General features: G+C 38.1%; 2 protein-coding genes and 1 non-coding gene across 3 annotated transcripts; 2 read left to right on the top strand and 1 right to left on the bottom strand.

The window, feature by feature from the left end:
* The first annotated feature begins 429 nt into the window (after positions 1-429).
* LOC107696736 (prefoldin subunit 2-like) lies at positions 430-3,095 on the top strand. Its single transcript, XM_016497216.1, has 4 exons — positions 430-591; positions 1,053-1,141; positions 2,226-2,349; positions 2,416-3,095. Exons 1-4 carry the CDS (start codon positions 520-522, stop codon positions 2,602-2,604), a joined length of 474 nt encoding a protein of 157 aa, XP_016352702.1. The 5' UTR covers positions 430-519; the 3' UTR covers positions 2,605-3,095.
* A 1,413-nt stretch (positions 3,096-4,508) lies between these two features.
* Positions 4,509-4,590, bottom strand: trnas-gcu (transfer RNA serine (anticodon GCU)). The gene has a single exon. It is a non-coding gene; the product is annotated as a tRNA-Ser (tRNA).
* Positions 4,591-4,865: 275 nt separating this feature from the next.
* On the top strand, positions 4,866-7,941 carry LOC107696735 (beta-1,4-glucuronyltransferase 1). The gene is made up of 2 exons (XM_016497215.1): positions 4,866-6,159; positions 7,514-7,941. Exons 1-2 carry the CDS (start codon positions 5,056-5,058, stop codon positions 7,703-7,705), a joined length of 1,296 nt encoding a protein of 431 aa, XP_016352701.1. The 5' UTR covers positions 4,866-5,055; the 3' UTR covers positions 7,706-7,941.
* The last annotated feature ends 10,679 nt before the right edge of the window (positions 7,942-18,620 follow it).

Genomic DNA, 18,620 nt, shown 5'->3' with positions numbered 1-18,620 from the left:
ATGCATATTACTAATCAAAAATTAAGTTTTGATATATTTACAGTAGGAAATTTACAAAATATCATCATGGAATATGATCTTTACTTAATATCCTAATGATTTTTGGCATAAAAGAAACATCGATTATTTTGAACCATACAATGTATTGTTGGCTATTGCTACAAATATACCCCAGCGACTTAACACTGCTTTTGTGCTCCAGGGTCACATATACATTGTTATAGAGAGAAAAAAACAAACAAAGAAAAACTATATCCTTCCACTTAAATTAGTTTCTCTACGATATTGAAACAATATATTATAACACATATATTTTGACTCTTTCCACAAAATATCTATCTAACAACAAACGTGTAAAATATCTCGCTGGTGAATATGGGTATGTGTTTATGTGTGGTAAAAAAAAATTCGTACAGCACTTTCTATTCTAAGAGAGCGGTAATTTCAGTCAGGAGTGTCGCGGTCAGCCCCTCATGTGACCGTTGGGGGTCCTGACTGCGGTGCTGTGTGTAGTTCATCATGGCGGCGAACAGCAGCAACAACACGAGCGGTAAAAGTGGCGGAAAGCAGCCCGCTCCGTCTGCTGAGCAGGTAACAACGCGTCGGGTTTATTACAGTAACGCATGAACGCTTCATCTGCGCCGCGAGCGAGTAACGCGTCTGCTGTAAACAACAAAGCCGCGAGCGCCCGACGCCCCTCGGTGCATTCTAATGGATGTGTTCATTGTTGTCGGTACGGATTGAGACGCGCGCGAGCTGGTCTATAGTTGCCAATGCAAACTTCAGATCAGCTGCATGAGAGATAACAGATACTGTAATTTTTATAAATCTGGGTATTTCATGTTAGGTTGAATGTCTCCACCCATTAAACTAGCACATGCCCTCCTGTCTCTTTAAGGAAAGTGCATCATCTGTCACTAAGTCATCAAGGGGACAGAATTGTTTTTCTAAATGCACCTGTATATTTGAACCTAATGATCTTTTATTATGTTTACAATTTACTACCTTATTAATATGCATGTGTTATTAATCTGTGTGCTTGTTTGAATCAGGTGGTGGCTACTTTCCAGAGGATGCGACAGGAGCAGCGCAGCATGGTTTCCAAGTCTGCAGAGTTTGAGATGGAGATCAATGAACACAGGTGTGTTTAATACAAGTGACTCCCCTTCCCTTCCCACATGGATCCTCCGCAGGGAAAAAACAGCTGATAAAAACATCACAATAACCCACACCACTGCAGTCCATCAGTTAACATCTTATGTACTAGTGAAAAGCTGCGCGTTTGTAAGAAACACATTCATCACATTTTAACTTAAAAATGTCACTTCTGCTCAAATGAGTCCATAATAACGCTTCCTCCAGTGAAAAAGTGGACTGGTTTTCACTTGTAAACGATGCTTGATCTGTGCGTACTTATAAACCGGAGAGTTCCGGTCCTTGATTCTGATCGGCTGAGCCGCGTTCGAAGCTGTTGTAAATTACTCTACAATCACACACCTTTGTTTATGTTTGTGTGTTGCTCGGCAACCACTTTGTTGGAACCACAACTGTTTCTGAGGAACTACATTGTTTGGTGGAAGAATACTGTTTTTATTAATATCATTACACTTTATTTGCTCTGTTTTATTTTGTGAAACCTTACTACGTATATGGAATAACCGTTTTATAAAAGCAATAAGCCCCGTGAAGCCGTGGTTTACAGTGGATTTATAACAGCGTCGTGCCTAACAACGCCCCTCAGCTGTTTTTATTAATATCATTACACTTTATTTGCTCTGTTTTATTTTGTGAAACCTTACTACGTATATGGAATAACCGTTTTATAAAAGCAATAATCCCCGTGAAGCCGTGGTTTACAGTGGATTTATAACAGCTAAAGGGGTTTTAGGCACGACGTGAACAACGCCCCTTAGCGTTTAATTTAAATTAATTTATAACAGCTAAGGGGGTTAACTCCGCTTCGCGTGGTGCCTAACAACGTCCCTCAGCTGTTATAAATTCACTGTAAACCACGGCTTCACGGGGATTATTGCTTTATTCTCTCCTGATTCAGACTTTTTCACAGGAGAATCAATATTAAGGATTTTGGACTTGTATTCTAGTCGAACACAACACTTTGAAGTTAAAACATGTCTCAATGATGGATTTGTTTCTTACAAACACTTCACAAGATGTTAATTGATGGACTGGTTGTCTGAAAGGCAGTGTAAACTTCCTCTTCGCAGCCTCGTCATTGAGACGCTAAAGGAAGTCGATCCGTCGCGGAAGTGCTTTCGTTTGGTTGGCGGCGTGCTCGTGGAGAGGACGGTCAAAGAAGTCCTGCCTGCGTTAGAAAACAATAAAGAACAGGTACGACTCGCACACCTTTGCTCGTCATAAACGATGCATTATTAATGCTTCTCTCCTTGCGATCAGATCACGAAGATCGTGGAGTCGCTTAACACACGGATGCAGGCGAAAGGGCGGGAGCTGACGGAGTACCGCGAGCGCTACAACATCCGATTAGTCGGAGAGGACGACAAACAGAGCAAAGCGGACGCCAGTCAAGCCAAAGAGAGCGAAGGAGGAGGCTCGAAAGGAGGCGCCGGAGTGCTCGTCTCCTAGTGGATTTGTCTTTAAACGCTGGTTGGCGGAGAGACTGAGTTGGCATGTTTCTATTTAGTCGTACAGATGCCAGTCATAAAGCACGAAAGAGAGTGAAAGTCATGCACGTTTTGTACGTTCATAACATTAAAACACAACGACACATTTACAGCCGAATGCATCGGCTAAATTGTTTTCCATTATTTGCTTTTCAGTCCAGTTTTAGTCAACAAGCGTGTCGTTTCATGTTTAAATGGACTGCATAAATTCTCCATATTCAAAATGGTTTTGAGGCTTGACTTTCGCTTTCCTCCGCTTTGGGAAGACGTGATATTTAGTCATATTTGGTGCGGAGTGAAACGAGCGACTGTCTCGTACCCTGGACCTCTGACTGTTGACTGCAGCTCGGCGCCATCGTTTATCATGTCATGACTGTACAACTGTGGACGAAGCCTTTTTATGTTTGTTTTGTTTTTGTGGTTGTTTCGGTTATTGAATTAAAAATGCAAAAGTCAGCAAGATCTGTTCACAGCGTTGCGTGTTTCGTTTGTCAATAAATTCACACACTTGTTGGAGCAAAAAAAAAAAAAAAAGCTAATTTATTTAATAATTTAGAGTATAAAATAAAGTGAAAATTAAAGTACAATTATATTATTACAATAATAATATATTCGTCTTCATGTTTTATAGATTTTCAAAATAACATGGAAATAATTTTGCTATTATTATTCAAACTGACCGGGCTTCTAAAAATGACTGAATATAATGTGGACAAAAAGAGGTTCGAGTCCAATTTAAAGTCAAGTCAGTGCAAAGACTTATGTGTGTTTGAGATTAAATGTTTATATCACAGTTCAAATTCTAATCGCAATATGTGAGAAAATAATCAATGTAATTTTTTTTTCTAAATTATGCAGCCCTATACTGTAAATGATTTCTCTGTGTTTTGAAAGTGACTTCCGTTTGACAATAATAGTATAACTCTTGTTGTTTTTATGGAATATTTTACAATATATACCATGATACCGAACAATTACCATATGCATATACCATGGTATGTGGGTGACGCTACTTCAAAGTAGCTGTATGCAAGTTTGTTTTTGTTTTGTTTTTAATTATAAGTTTCAAAATCATTCTGATGATACACTGACAAATAAGTCAAACAGCTTCAGTTTCTTTCTCACACACCCCCAAACCTCTATTCTGGGGTTTACTATGCAAGTTTGGGTTTACTAATATATAGGTAAATATCACATTCATAAACAATGATCAAAAAAGATACCCATAGACCTATTGATATTGATAGCATAGGAGACATAAGGAACTTTAATCCATCTTAAGGACTTTTCAGAATTAGTGTTGAAGCTTTGATTTGAATACCCGTATGTATCGGCCTATAGTTCTTTATTTGTATTTTGTGTCGTTTCTTTTAAATTTGTTATTTATTTTTATATTTTATTATTAATTACGGTTATTGTTTGTATCTATTAGTTATGTGTGTTGTCAACATTTTTTGTTTGTTTTTTTAAATGCAAGTTTGGTGAGCGGGTACGAAATTCCGCGAAAAGGACAGATTGCTTTACGGCAGCAACAAAGGCAGGTGCACAGCTATCTACTGTAATTACGTCGAGTTTTACGACAGGAAATTCCACTCGCTTAACTGTAGGGGGCTCCAAAGTCTCACAAATACCGTCTCGAGATCACCGTTGTATATTACAATATTATTTTAAAAATATTTTAATTATATTACCCTGTATTTTTTATTATTTAAACCTAAAGATTACTATGGCACCATGTGCAAAAACATCATTGCCCTTTATTATTAGCGCTTGCTGAGCACATTTGGCGCGTAATACACCAAAACTGCAGGACTTCCGGTCTGTCATGTTAACCGTAAAGATAAAATATAAATGAAAATTAATTTTCGACGAGGATGGGATTCGAACCCACGCGTGCAGAGCACAATGGATTAGCAGTCCATCGCCTTAACCACTCGGCCACCTCGTCTGATACAAATATGTGCATGTACACGATCGTTTTGATTCTATATCTACACATTTAGGTTATAACACATCTATGTTTTGATGTCTAATAAGTGTTTACTAGTGTTTATTCTGGCTGTTACAAACAGGAAGTGTTTATGGAGTCGAAACAGTCACATACAGGTACGCCAGAGCACAAGTAGCGAGCCGAGCCCGTTTTACGGTGTTTACGGTAACGTTAACCGGAACAGTAAACAAACATGCGCCGCCATGCGCAGTGTGTGCGCTCTACACGAACGCGTTTCTCTTCTGCTGTTCACAGGCGTCCTTTCAATGCATGCATCCAAACATGCAAGTCAATTCCCGTTTAAACTGACCTGCACTACCTCTGGCTGCAATGCATGAGGGCTGCATAGCTGGCTAACCCTTGCTGATCTGTGTGAGCACTCTTTATTTCATTAGCATTAACCAAAAGGTGCTAGTAATTGTAATGCATTTCTCTAAAAAATGCTCCGTGTTTAAGGTGGTGCTCAGTGCCCTTCTCATCGTTGCACTGTTGCAGCTTTTATATCTGTCTTTCCTCTCAAAGTTGCACGGCAAACAGCAGCGCTACAAGTATTCTGAGCTCTTCGGCTCCAAAAAGACTGCAAACCAAGGAGAGAAGAACCCCAGACGGGAACATCTCAGGTACTCTTTATCCACAGGCGGGATCTTCGATGGGAGCGGACAGTACCGCGTCTATAAGAGCCTAATCAAAAGCGACTTCTCGACCAATCAGAAGCCAGGAGCGGATCCCAGATCGCACCACCTGGCTTTGGCCACGCATACCACCATCAACAACCTTCACCATTTGAGCTCTTTGTTGGAGCGCTGGCAGAATCCGCTATCCGTTGTGATATTCGCCAACGGCCAAGATGTCAAGTTCGCGACGGCATTCGTTTACGCCCTCAGCCTGTTTTGCCCACAGGTTCAAGCGTTGGTGGATTTCCATCTGGTTTGCCACTCGGGTGAAATGGCGAGTTTCCCAGACCAGGATCGAGAGCATTTCGCCGGTCTGGAGGACATGGGCTGCTCCGGCGTTTTCGCCAAGCTCGAATCGTACAGAGATAAGTATAAAAACTACGCGATTGGGAACAATGTCTCGTACCCCAATAACCTTCTTCGCAACGTGGCCCGCAGTGGCACAGACGCCGCTTACATCCTGGTCATCGATATCGACATGATACCCAGCGCCAATCTGCACCACCAATTCGTGGCAATGCTAATGAGGCGCGAACCGGCTGCGGACGAAGTCCTCGTGCTTCCCGCGTTCGAGATCAGACACACTCGTAAGATGCCTGCGACGAAGGCGGAGCTGGTGCAGCTCTATCAGGTGGGCGAGGTGCGGCCGTTTTACGACGAGCTTTGCCCTCGCTGTCAGGCTCCTACGAATTACTCGCAGTGGGTCAATCTGGCCAGCAGGGGCTCCGGGCTGCTGGAGGTGGCGTACACTATAAACTGGGCCGATCCGTGGGAGCCTTTCTACATCGGCGCTCGAACGGTTCCTCTCTACGACGAGAACTTCAGGCAGTACGGCTTCAACCGCATCAGTCAGGTGAGGGATGAAGAGGTGGACTCCTGCAGGAAGTGTATACGCGACCAATCAATTCGCCAAATGCAAAATAAATCATGTTTTTAACACACACACTTACGGTGCATTTCCACTGCAGCGTCAAATCTGCGCTCAGTGCCGCTGGCAACGCTACAACGCCACTGCTTTGGGGCATGTCAAATTTAGGGCAGAGCACGCCTCTGAAAAACACCCTGTTTACGTTTCATCATCTTCCTTTCACAGTGATTGGTTGACGCTCGACATTTGCATAAAGTCGAGAAATGCCCAATCTTTTTGACGCTCTCAGCCGCTGTCAACGCTTTCAATCCCATAATACACTGCGCGAGCGGTTAAGCTCAACTTCTATAGGAATGAATTGAAAACGCTCGCTACGTGCCAGTGGAAACGCACTGTAAAGAAAAATTGTAGGTGCGTAGAGCCAAGGAAATACTTGAAAACGAACAAGAAGATAGCAGGCCGCACACTGAGTCCAATACAGACTGAAAAATCTAGCAAAACATTTTTTATTTTATAAATTGCATCGTGCAAAAAGTCAAATCCAAATTCAGTTGGACTCAGTGTGCGGCTAGCTACCTTCTTGTTCGCACACACACAATTAATGTTGTTTGTAATATAATGCTATGATATTCTAAATATAATTATATACTACAATATTTGCATTATATTATTTATATATTAATATTTACATTTAGTCATTTGGAAGATGCATACAATACAGGACATTAGAAGCAATTAAAACCAAAAAAAAGAGCAATTGATATATAATCATATATATTATAATGCATAATAAAATAATATATATAAAATATTCAGATTTTTAACTTTTCACAGCATGCACACACACACACATGTATGTGTGTATGTATATTGGGCTATATTGTGATATTTAGAGTATCAAATTATATAACTATAATATATTATTTTTTAATATTGTATATATTTGTAATAGCTTTTACAATAATTAATATAATACCCTAAACATATTATATGATGTTTCCAGAATGCCATATATGTATAAAATTTATATAATAAAATGATTAATATTAATTATCATTGCAGTTTGTATGTTTTAACCCCCAAAATGTATATGTATGCTGTGAAAATGACACAAAAAAGTTATAAAATTTTTAAATTATTTAATACATGAATTCATATATATACTCACACACATATATATATTGCAATAAAACTAATTCATATTTTTTATACTGTGAATAGAAAAGTGGACTGAGTTCCGGTGTGAACTGAGAAGCCTCTCGTGGTGTAAAATATGAATATTTCTGTTATTCATTAATTTGCTCCGTTACCTGCTGACTGATTTCTCTCTTCTCTTCAGGCCTGTGAGCTTCACATCGCAGGTTACCACTTCTCTGTGCTGAGCAACGCGTTTGTGGTGCACAGAGGGTTTAAGGTCCAGGGAGAGTTTCACAGCAGAAAGGACGAGGAGAACCGCAAGAACCGCATCCTCTTCCGCAGCTTCAAGGAGAGCCTGAAGGCCAAGTATCCCAACTCGCCTCGCCGCTGCTGAGAAAACAGACGGTGGTGAGAGAGATCACGTCTAATCCTGACGTCATGTGAGAATCATAGATGCACAAAACTGAAGCCAAGAACCTGTTTGTATCTGCACTCATTTCAAACATCAAAAACTCTAGTCAACGGAGATGCTCTTCTTGAATGCTCATTATTTTATCAATAAGCTGAAGACACGAGAGAAGCTAAATAAAGACGGTCCTTTTTGTTTTCATTACACTTGTGAAATTTGAGAGCAAGGTAAAATGTCTTCAAAGTTAACGTATTTATTTATTTGATTTTGATGCTGATTTTGAGGTTTTCAATGTATTTTTTTCACTTTCTTCCCTAAATTTAAGGCAAGACACCCGGTGAATAGGGTACAAAACATGAACTAATATATATATATATCACCATAATTTTCTAGATGATTGATTACATTAAGAATTGCAAACATTTTTTGTATGGCAAGTTTTCTAAAATGGTATGTTTAAATATGTCTAATTAAATATACACTAATTTGCATACATTTCCAAAACATAAATCTGAACATTGGATAAAGCCAGGTTCATAATTGTTTCATTTTGTTGACATGTTAAAGTCAAATGTTTGTTCAGATGGGCGTTTGGATTTTTTTTTATGTCACTAAGAAAAATGCATTTAGAAATAAAATGTTGTATAAAGTCAGGCAAGTGATATATAAACAAACCTCTTTGTAAAAACCTTCAGAATATAGATGAGAATAAAACTAAGATTTGGTGTAAGAGCTGCTGAAGTCAAGAAAAACCCCTATAAAATAAGTATTTGAATTGAAATCTACAGACACAAATATATTAATTGGAATAAAACAAATGTTTTCTTTCAACTAGTCTGAAACAACAGGTTATGAAAAAACAAATGGCCCAAAATCTCAAAACTGTAGTGTCTTGCCTTAATCTGAGAAAGTAAACATGCAGTAGCTAATGACGTTACTATGATGAGTACATTTACAGTTCTCTATCTCATGTTGTGACGTGTGTTTGAGTTACTGACGCGAAGAGGTCTTGTAAAGACCCAGAGATTAGTTTTAAAGCTATTAACATATTAAGGTCGATAGGCCACCTTTATGCTAATAACAACTCTAAAGACGCTCACAGAACCTGATGATATTACACACACACAGACAGACACGCGCACACACAGACACACACACAGACAGACACACGCACAGACACAGACACACACACACACACAGACTCACACACATACACACACACAGACACACTCACACACACACAGACACACACACAGACAGACACACGCACACACACACACACACACAGACTCACACACATACAGACACACACACACACTCACACACACACCTCACACACACACACACACACACACACACACACACACACAGACTCACAGACACACTCACACACACAGACACACTCTCACACACACACACAGACAGACACGCGCACATACACACACACACAGACACTCACACTCATACACACACACTCACACACACACACAGACTCACAGACACACTCACACACACAGACACACTCACACACACAGACAGACACGCGCACATACACACACAGACACACAGACTCACACACATACACACACACACATACAGACACACACAGACACACACACACACACGGAGCGGCGTCTGAAAATCATATTAATGTATTAATTATACTGTGGATTAGGGGTAGATGACAATTAAGCAACACTAGATTAATGCAGGAATGTACAGTTGTAGTGATGATTAGACTGAACAGGCAATACTGTATATGTCAGATATTTACATCAGCTGTACAAGATATGTAGTGTTTAACACTGAAAGGGGCTCGTATATATTGTCCTTTGTTTTGGGAAAATATAATACATTTTCTTTTACTTTATAGTATTTAAAAAAAAAAAAAAATTTCTGATGTGAAAATCTTGCCTGATATTGAAAGAGTTTATCTTTACATTAGTAATATTATTTTGACAATTATTGTTTGTCATAAAAGCAACATTTTGGTTATTTGACTCCGTTTACCCTCATAGTGTTGTGTAGTAATGGAAGCATGAATGTTGTGACACTGGAAAAACACTCAATCCAGAAACCTTGTGATACTGAAAAAAAAAAAAAGATTGTAAAGTGTTTTATAAAATTGTAGCATAAAGTGGACACCTCATTATTTGATTACACATGAAACTAACACTGGTTTAGTTATTGTTGAACGATGAATTAAGTTCTTTTGTTTTTATTATTAATATTGACTTGTTGTTTTGTATCTAGTTACAATAAATCTACAACATTTGTGTTGGTCTCTTTCAGTCTAACTTCTATAGCAGATGAATTATTGCACATTATACGTTTGTTTCTGATAATACAACACTGTAGGTCTAGAGTGATTTACAGCAAGGAAAAACTCAATTGAAATTAAGAATATAATTGTGCAAAGTTCAGATAATTAAATAAACAGACATATCAGCTTTTATAAGGGAGGAGAAACACTTAATATAGCCTTTTGTTGGTGTCAAGATGCGTCCAGTCAAACTCGATGCATTTTGCTGCAAATGCATCTGTCACTTTGTAGAAACTAGCAAAATTAGACAGATGTGATATTTAATTGGCATCCGTCTTAATTTCAGTAGTTTCTACCAAGTGACATAAAAAAACTGTTTAATTGGATGTACAGTAATTGATCATGGAAATGCCATCATTACAAATGACTGACTAAATTAAGTGAGACAGAACTACAATCTGGACTGTTTAATACAATGAATGTAAGCTGAGAGACATTAAGAAACTAAACACTGCTATTTTGTGTATTGTTGGGTCTTATTGTAACATTTTATGTTTGACTTTAAGTACAATTTTTGTTAATTTATAACAGGTTTGATACGGTGTTGATGTCAAATCTGGGAGCTAAAGCATAAAAACGGATGTGAACCGATATACCAAGGCCACAAAAATAGGCAAAATAAAAAAAAAAAGTAATTTTCACTCACATTTTTACACTTTGACTCCTTTCTATTCAATTTTTATTTTTATTTATTTTTGCTGAAATTCATTATTTTCTGTGAATTTGCAGATTCATTCATTAGTACTACATAGTTCACAGTCTTTGTAATGTGTTTCAGCAATACATTTGTAACATTTATAATGCATTCAGAAACAATTCTCAGAATTGACTTTACAGGGACTTTAACGCTATAACTAGAAGAACAACAAAATGCAGCAGCCTAAACAGGAAAGCTATTTGTGCTACAAACCAATGTAGCCTATTTAAAATTAAGACAATACATTAAACACACTGATAAAAATGATTTTGTAGTGAAGTAAATAATACAGAAAAACAAATGTAATTTCTACATTAAATTATTTAGTTCAGGCAAGAATTAAAAAAAAAGTAAATTCAATATTAGTACTCAATTTAAGCAATTTATGCTTATAAGTATATTTTACTTGGAATTGTTTGTTATTTTTACAAAGATTGTTTAAGTAAATATCAAAGTCATGATCCTGTTGTTCCCATCATGCAATTGGGCATGAATAATTAATAAGGTTTTTTTTGTTGCTGTTTTCGAGATGCATTTACACTGTTTTATGGTTGCTTTTGTTGTTAGGTTTAGTAACTTGCTGTTTTGTGACATCTGGAGTTCATTTTCTACTCAAAATGACCCATTCATACTCACACAATGATGGTAACAATCAGTAAATAGTGTTTATCATGTGCCAAGTATTGAGGTCTCTGTGTTCATTTGGTTAATAACTACATTGAGTCAACATATTACCTTAAAGGGGTCATATGATGTGATTTCAAGTTTTCCTTTCTCTTTGGAGTGTTACAAGCTGATTGTGCATAGATAAGATCCCTGAAGTTGCAAAGACTAAAGTCTCAAAACCAAAGAGATATACTTTATCAAAGTTAAGACTCTGCCACGCCCCCCTAAAACGGCTCGTTCTAACACGGCCCCACATATCTACCTCACTATGTGGAAATATTTGCATAATGCGGCCCAAATGTGCACGCAAAGAAAGAAGGCGTGGTTTCAGTAACCGCAGTTAGTGTTGAAGCAGCATGTCAGGGAGACGCTGTGTGTTTCTAGGCGAAAGCAAAAGCACTTTATTTGGCCTTCCGAAAGTAGATGCATTTAGGAATCTTTAAGATCACTTACAACAGAACAGCAATGCATTTTATGGACGACCGTTTCGTGAACCTAGGAGAGGAGGGAATTCTGACTTTGCTATGACAATCTGGCGCTTCTGAATCAGCTACTGTTTTGTTATTAGTTTAAGTATTTGCTATTGACTGTTCAAATGCGGAGTTTTGCACATGGTGTGTGTGTGTGTGTGTGTGTGTGAGAGAGAGAGCGCAAGAGAGAGAGAGCGAGCGAGCGAGAGAGAGAGCGTGCGAGAGAGAGCGCGAGAGAGAGAGAGAGAGAGCGCGAGCAAGCGAGAGAGAGAGAGAGCGTCGCAGGCCTCCGCTCCTTGAGTTCTCTCTAGCGCTGGAAAGCTGATCCGATATTTACACGAGTCCTACTTCTTGCCTTAAGCCTTCGTTTGTTCAGCAGACGGTTTCCTCTTTTGTTTTTTATCCGCCATCTCTATCTTTCTGTCGCTCGGCTCGGCTAATGTGCACTGAAGCTCTCCTCCACATCATGAGTAGACACGCCCCTTACTGCTGATTGGCTACAAGTTTGTTTTGCTATTCGGCCCGAATCAGTTTTCTAAAGCATTTTTGAAAAATCGCTTACCCCACCTTTAATGGCATTTTTTTTTTCTTTCCAGTGCTATGTTGTTAGAGTAAAGTTTACAAACCGTGACTGAGTGAAATGTACTTGAGTATTGCAGGGTAAACTTAAAATAATTAAGTAGAAATTACTCATCAAACTCTAACTGGCCATGTTATATTTAAAATATATAACATATATTTCCTTTGCTAATTTTATATAACTTAGTTAAGTAGATTTTACTTAATTCCATACTTAAATTTTACTTAAAAAATATGCGTGCAAAAATGCGTCCTGGAAGCCAATGACACCAAATGTCCGCGCGCGCTCTTACATTAAAAATAAGGTGGACTACATAGGCATATTTGAGTTTATTAGTCTGAAGCCTACACTAATAAACGTCTGAGTATCCTTTTATAACTGAACCAGTAGAGGGAGTAAAGTGTGAGGCGGGAGACAACCGTCCCTCCAGCTGCTTCATGCCTAACCTGTGTTATTTTATGTTAAAAAAAAAAACTCAGTGTTTTACCCAAAACTACTTACATTACATGCAGAAAATCGGATGGACCTGTTTGATTTGCGTCAAAGTGAGGCACGTGTTTGCTGTGCAGCCTCGTGTTCGTGGGAATTGGTGTCTGTGTGTCATAAGGTTTAGCTGCTCTTCTTGTATCTGGCAGAATGGAGATGCAAAATGTTTTGTTGTATAATATTGACAACCCAGCTAACAGGAAAGTTCTCAGAACTTTGGCTAACGTTCTCTAGGCTATACGATAAAAATGCTAAAACTGAATGTTTTTTTTTACTGTTCACTTTAAAAAAAAAAGTTTTTAAAACATTTAATAAACTGGATGTTTTGAACGTTGAGAACATTCAGAAATAGCTTAATGGAAACATTTGCAAAACATTCTTAGAACATGTTTTTGTTAGCTGGGAATAACAGTTTTGCATTCACAAATTGCGATAGCTAGCTGTTACATTAGTTGTTTACAATTCTATTTATGAACTTCTCAAAGCAAAATGACACCTTCGTGTCATGTTGGAATTACCGTAATTACAAGACAGTTCAGGAATTCTATTTGGAATGTTCACACTGTTTGAAATAATTAGTTGCTACGGTAACTCAGGATGCCAAAATGTATCTGATTTTGCCGTTGATGCCTTTCTTGTCATATGTTATTCCATATCAAATTGAAACTATTCTGAGTAAAGAGTAAAGCTATAGGGAAATACAGTATATACAGCTAACAGTCTTTAACTTGAAAAAAGCTGTCATTTTGGTTGTTTTAGATAATGTCAAAACAGAAGTTAAAAACATCTTAATGATGGATTATTTTCTTACAAACACGCAGCTTTTCACTTCACAAGACATTAACTGATGGACTGGAGTGGTGTGGATTACTTGTGGATTATTGTGATGTTTTTATTAGCTGTTCGGACTCTCATTCTGATGGCACCCATTCACTGCAGAGCATCCATTAGTGAGCAAGTGACGTAATGCTACATTTCTCCAAATCTGTTCTGGTGAAGAAACAGACTCATCTATATCTTGGACAGCCTGATTTTTTTGGGTGAACTGCTCCTTTAATCCAAAGCTATTTACAGAACACCTCGACGTTTCTTCTGTGATGTCTCTGAAACGTATAACGTCTGTCATCTCTGTACATTCTGTACATTTTTGCATTGAGCCTCTTGTTCTGTCTCTTCTCTTGCCTAAAGAAATGTGGGAGAGGAAGCAGAAGGCATGATGGGTGAGGGGTTGGTGTGGATAAGACGTTTTCTTAAGCAGGTTTGGTGAGGTAAAGTGGGCCTTATCCCAGCAGCTTTGGGGAGCAAGGCTTATTTGGGTCACAGAGCTTTATGACACAAGCAATTAGCAGCAGCGCTAGCAGGAGGGAGACAGGCCTGAGATTAGCCGCCCTGAGCCGGGAGAGAAGGGCAGGCTCGGACAGCTGGGCCTCGTGAGGGGTTTTGGGCCGAGCATCTCTGTCCGGTTGACTGATTTGCTTCTCATCACACGCAACTCACGAGAGTGTGAGCAGATTTTGTTACTGACTCCAGTAAACACAGATTGGGGTGAGAGGCTGATGCCAGTCGCTGCTAGATGAAGCACAGGCGGGTGTCGACTCTATAAAAACAAAGCCCAGTGATCAGTTTCAACAAACCGCTTTAGTTAAGACGAGAATTTTTGCAAAGAGTTTGCTGCAAACAGCTACAGATCATTTCTGGTTGACTACAAATAGACTGGTCATTTGCATGTGAAAAAGAATGTCTATCTATCTATCTATCTATCTATCTATCTATCTATCCAGTATATTGTATAATATCTATCGTATCATATCTATCTATCTATTTATCTATCTATCTAGTATGTTGTATAATACATATTGTATCTATCTATCTATCTACACTGAACAAAATTATAAACACAACACTTTTGTTTTTGCCCCCATTTTTCATGAGCTGAACTCAAAGATCTAAGACTTTTTCTATGTACACAAAAGGCCTATTTCTCTCAAATATTGTTCACAAATCTGTCTAAATCTGTGTTAGTGAGCACTTCTCCTTTGCCGAGATAATCCATCCACCTCACAGGTGTGGCATATCAAGATGCTGATTAGACAGCATGATTATTGCACAGGTGTGCCTTAGGCTGGCCACAATAAAAGGCCACTCTAAAATGTGTATAATATATAACGTATCATCTATCTATCTATCTATCTATCTATCTAGTATATTGTATAATATCTATCTATCTATCTATCTATCTCTATAACCTCCCTTACGGTTCGTTAATGTTGTACAACATCAGGTCCACACTACCATCTCACCTAATCAAAGGCAGCTCTGAGAGAAGGTAAGCTGTCTGTCATCAGTGGGCAGTGAGACATGTGTCGTTGGATGCTTTGGCTGCCGGTGTTTTAAACCGATCCTGCTAATACTGTGATCATGTGTAGGGCAGCTCTAATGAAAGACGACACTAAAACAGCAGGAGTGACACAGGAGCGCAGCCCAGCAGCATTATAGCCTGCGCTTCATTGGATTTGACACAAACACAGATGGACGCCCAGGTGCACACTTCAGTACATGACGCTTAAATGAAAACACTTGAATGAAGAATACTGCTTTAAATGCACACAGAATGATGCCATTGCATTTATAACAAGATACACCTTCATCTCTTTCTCTCACACACAACACACGAGTGACTGAGAGACTGACAATAACACAATACTAATAAAACAATACTGCCACTTAAAAAAAAATCTTAAGAGTGAATGCAGCACTTTATTTCTAGAGCTGATTTTTTTTTTTTTTTTTAAGTTAGGGTTAGGGTTGAAGTTGAAGCTTGACAACTGAAGAAACAGCAGCAAGAGTAAAAATGATTCAGAAAAAGGAGAATAAAAGCAGATGAAAGAGAGACAGAGCGGAGGAAACATCATTAGGTATCAGAAGGTCATTCTGATGTCACTGGCAGACAGATTTAGCATATTTTGAATGATTTTTAAACATTCTATTACTGTAAGTTAATGCAGATGTTAAAGTGGCATTCCTTAAACAGCAGAAAACCAATATGTACACTTAACTCTTGTGCTGAACAGAATAAAAAACTTTAACACAGTGCTGCATTCTGGACTCATATTTGTGACCCTGGAGCACAAAAGCAGTCATAAGTCGCTGGGGTATATTTGTAGCAATAGCCAACAATACATTGTATGGGTCAAAATTATTGATTTTTCTTTCATGCCAAAAATCATTAGGATATTAAGTAAAGATCATGTTCTGTGAAGATATTTTGTAAATTTCCTACCGTAAATATATCAAAACTTAAATTTTGATTAGTTACATGCATTGATAAGAACTTCATTTGGACAACTTTAAAGATGATTTTCTCAATATTTCGATTTTTTTGCACCCTCAGATTCCAGATTTTCATCTCGGCCAAATATTGTCCTGTCCTAACAAACCATACATCAATGGACAGCTTATTTATTCAGCGTTCAGATGATGCATAAATCTCAATTTCAAAAAATTGACCCTTATGACTGGTTTTGTGCTCCAGGGTCACATATAGTCAAGAGCAGACATTAACATTGTCATTTGTTTGCTGTTCTGTGACGGACAGGTCGTCTTGGAAGGAGCAGGGCTTGTGAGCGGATCAGGGTGATGCTGGAAGTCACAGAGGCAGGCCTTGATGAGTATTAAAGTATTAGGTGAGAATAAGCCGTCAGGATGAGCCCTGCAGGATTCCTAAACAACTCTAGTAGCACCTGTTATATCATACAAATCATTTATTCCTGAGCTCCAATAAATCCTGCAAACCTGTTATGATCAGGTATCACTATAGAGTTCAAGAGAAGCCAATCACAACATCTATCTGTTCTATCTATCATCACTTTTGTTTATTGATCTTTTTAACTGGTTGTGAGACGTCTCTTCTGCTCACCAAGGCTGCATTTAATAACCAAAAATATAGTAAAATTGTGAAATATTATTACAATTTAAAAAAACTGTTTTCTATTTGAATATATTATAAAATATAATTTATTTCTGTGATCAAAGCTGTATTTTCAGCATCATTACTCCAGTCTTCAGTGTCACATGATCTTCAGAAATCATTCTAATATGCTGATCTGCTGCTCAAGAAACATTTCTGATTATTATCAATGCTGAAAACAGTTGCGCTGCGTCATATTTTTTGTGGAAACATACGTTTTTTGATTATTTTTTAAAAGAACAGCACTTATTTGAAATAGAAATCTTTTATAACATAAATTTCTGTTACTTTGATCAATTTAATGTGTATTTTATGAATAAAAGTAAAAAAAAAAGTAATCTTACAGACCTTTTTAAACTGATGTTGTTAATATACTCTTCTTAAACAAACCAATGACAAAAAATACTACTACTTAAGACACTTCAGTAGAAGGCCAGAACAGCTCCTCTAATGGAGTAATGAGGGATATTACTGACAGTATGATTGTGTCAGAGGCCACAAACGAACAGGAGACACATCCACTGCCAGCTATTTTCTACAAATGGAGACGCTTAAATTAGCTCCACTGGTTAGCTTCAGTAGCTGATCTCGAGCGGTGGGACATTTACTGTCTGAGAGCTGAGCTGAGCTCTGTGTCTTCACTGCAATTCAACAACAACACTCGCTGTAACAGGACTTTCTCACTTTCAGATTCAATACAACCAAAAGCATCACGTGACTTCTTGTCAAATCATTAAGACCTACTTCTCAGTTCGTAAACACGCAAATATTGTTATGCATGTACAGTGGAAGTCTATGAGGAAAGTGGTTTTAAAAGCAGAAATGTGAAGCTCGTCCATACAATAGTGTGAGAGTTTTCAGCTGGATTGTCTTGGACTTTCATTGTAAATGCATTACCACACACACATTTTTGGGCTTTTCCGATCAAAGGGGCAGGTTGAAATCATTTTCTTTAATAATCAACAGAGCTTGCTAGAACTTCTTAAACTTTAAATTGTAAATAAACACTTGTGAATAAGCGTGAATGGGTCAAAGGTCAGCAGGTGACGGTTTGTGACCGGATACTGAAATCGAATGCTGAATAATTTCCCAAATCAAACCAACAATAAACTTCACCAGCTTACAAGTCCTGAAAATCTTCATGTTATACACATTTACATCTTAACGTTAAACTAAATGTGAAATTGTAAATTATTCAGCTTAACTGAAAAAAAAAAAATATATATATATATATATTTAACAACAACAAAAAAACACACACACATGTCAGCATGATAGAGAAACAAAGGTGTGTGTGTTTGTACTCTTCCTATTCTGCTGATTGGAAAACAGTTTGGCATTGATTTGCAAACGAGTTTGTAATTAGCTGTTTGCAATAGGGTATTAGTGTGTGTGTGTGTGTGTGTGTGTGTGTGTGTTTCAGCCCTTAAGCACATTTTTGTGATTGTGTGTCGCTCTTGTCTTGGGTAAATGAGGTGCTCCATGATAAGCAGATAACACTAATTAGTTCTCCACCCATTTACTTGTTAAGTGTGTTTGTGGTAATTCTCCATCCCACCTGCTGGCCCCGTTAAGGAGCCCAGTTTAAGCCTAATTAATTATGCCAAGTGGGGTTCCATAGCAAAGACTGGAAATAATGTGAAGAGACTCTTCATACATGAACTGGCTTATCCGATCATAACCCATATAAACAAAGACCAGATCATTAATA

Source organism: Sinocyclocheilus anshuiensis, unplaced genomic scaffold, assembly GCF_001515605.1.
Source record: "Sinocyclocheilus anshuiensis isolate Anshui unplaced genomic scaffold, SAMN03320099.WGS_v1.1 scaffold1091, whole genome shotgun sequence".
Lineage (NCBI taxonomy): Eukaryota > Metazoa > Chordata > Actinopteri > Cypriniformes > Cyprinidae > Sinocyclocheilus > Sinocyclocheilus anshuiensis.
The sequence above is the reverse complement of the archived record's forward strand: the minus strand, read 5'-3'. Positions and strand labels throughout refer to the sequence as shown.

Coding starts and splice junctions, on each gene's coding strand:
- LOC107696736 (XM_016497216.1), top strand. CDS start 520: ATGGCGGCGAACAGCAGCAACAACACGAGCGGTAAAAGTGGCGGAAAG. Junction 592..1,052: donor CCGCTCCGTCTGCTGAGCAG/GTAACAACGCGT, acceptor TGTTTGAATCAG/GTGGTGGCTACTTTCCAGAG. Junction 2,350..2,415: donor TAGAAAACAATAAAGAACAG/GTACGACTCGCA, acceptor CCTTGCGATCAG/ATCACGAAGATCGTGGAGTC.
- LOC107696735 (XM_016497215.1), top strand. CDS start 5,056: ATGCATTTCTCTAAAAAATGCTCCGTGTTTAAGGTGGTGCTCAGTGCC. Junction 6,160..7,513: donor GCTTCAACCGCATCAGTCAG/GTGAGGGATGAA, acceptor TCTTCTCTTCAG/GCCTGTGAGCTTCACATCGC.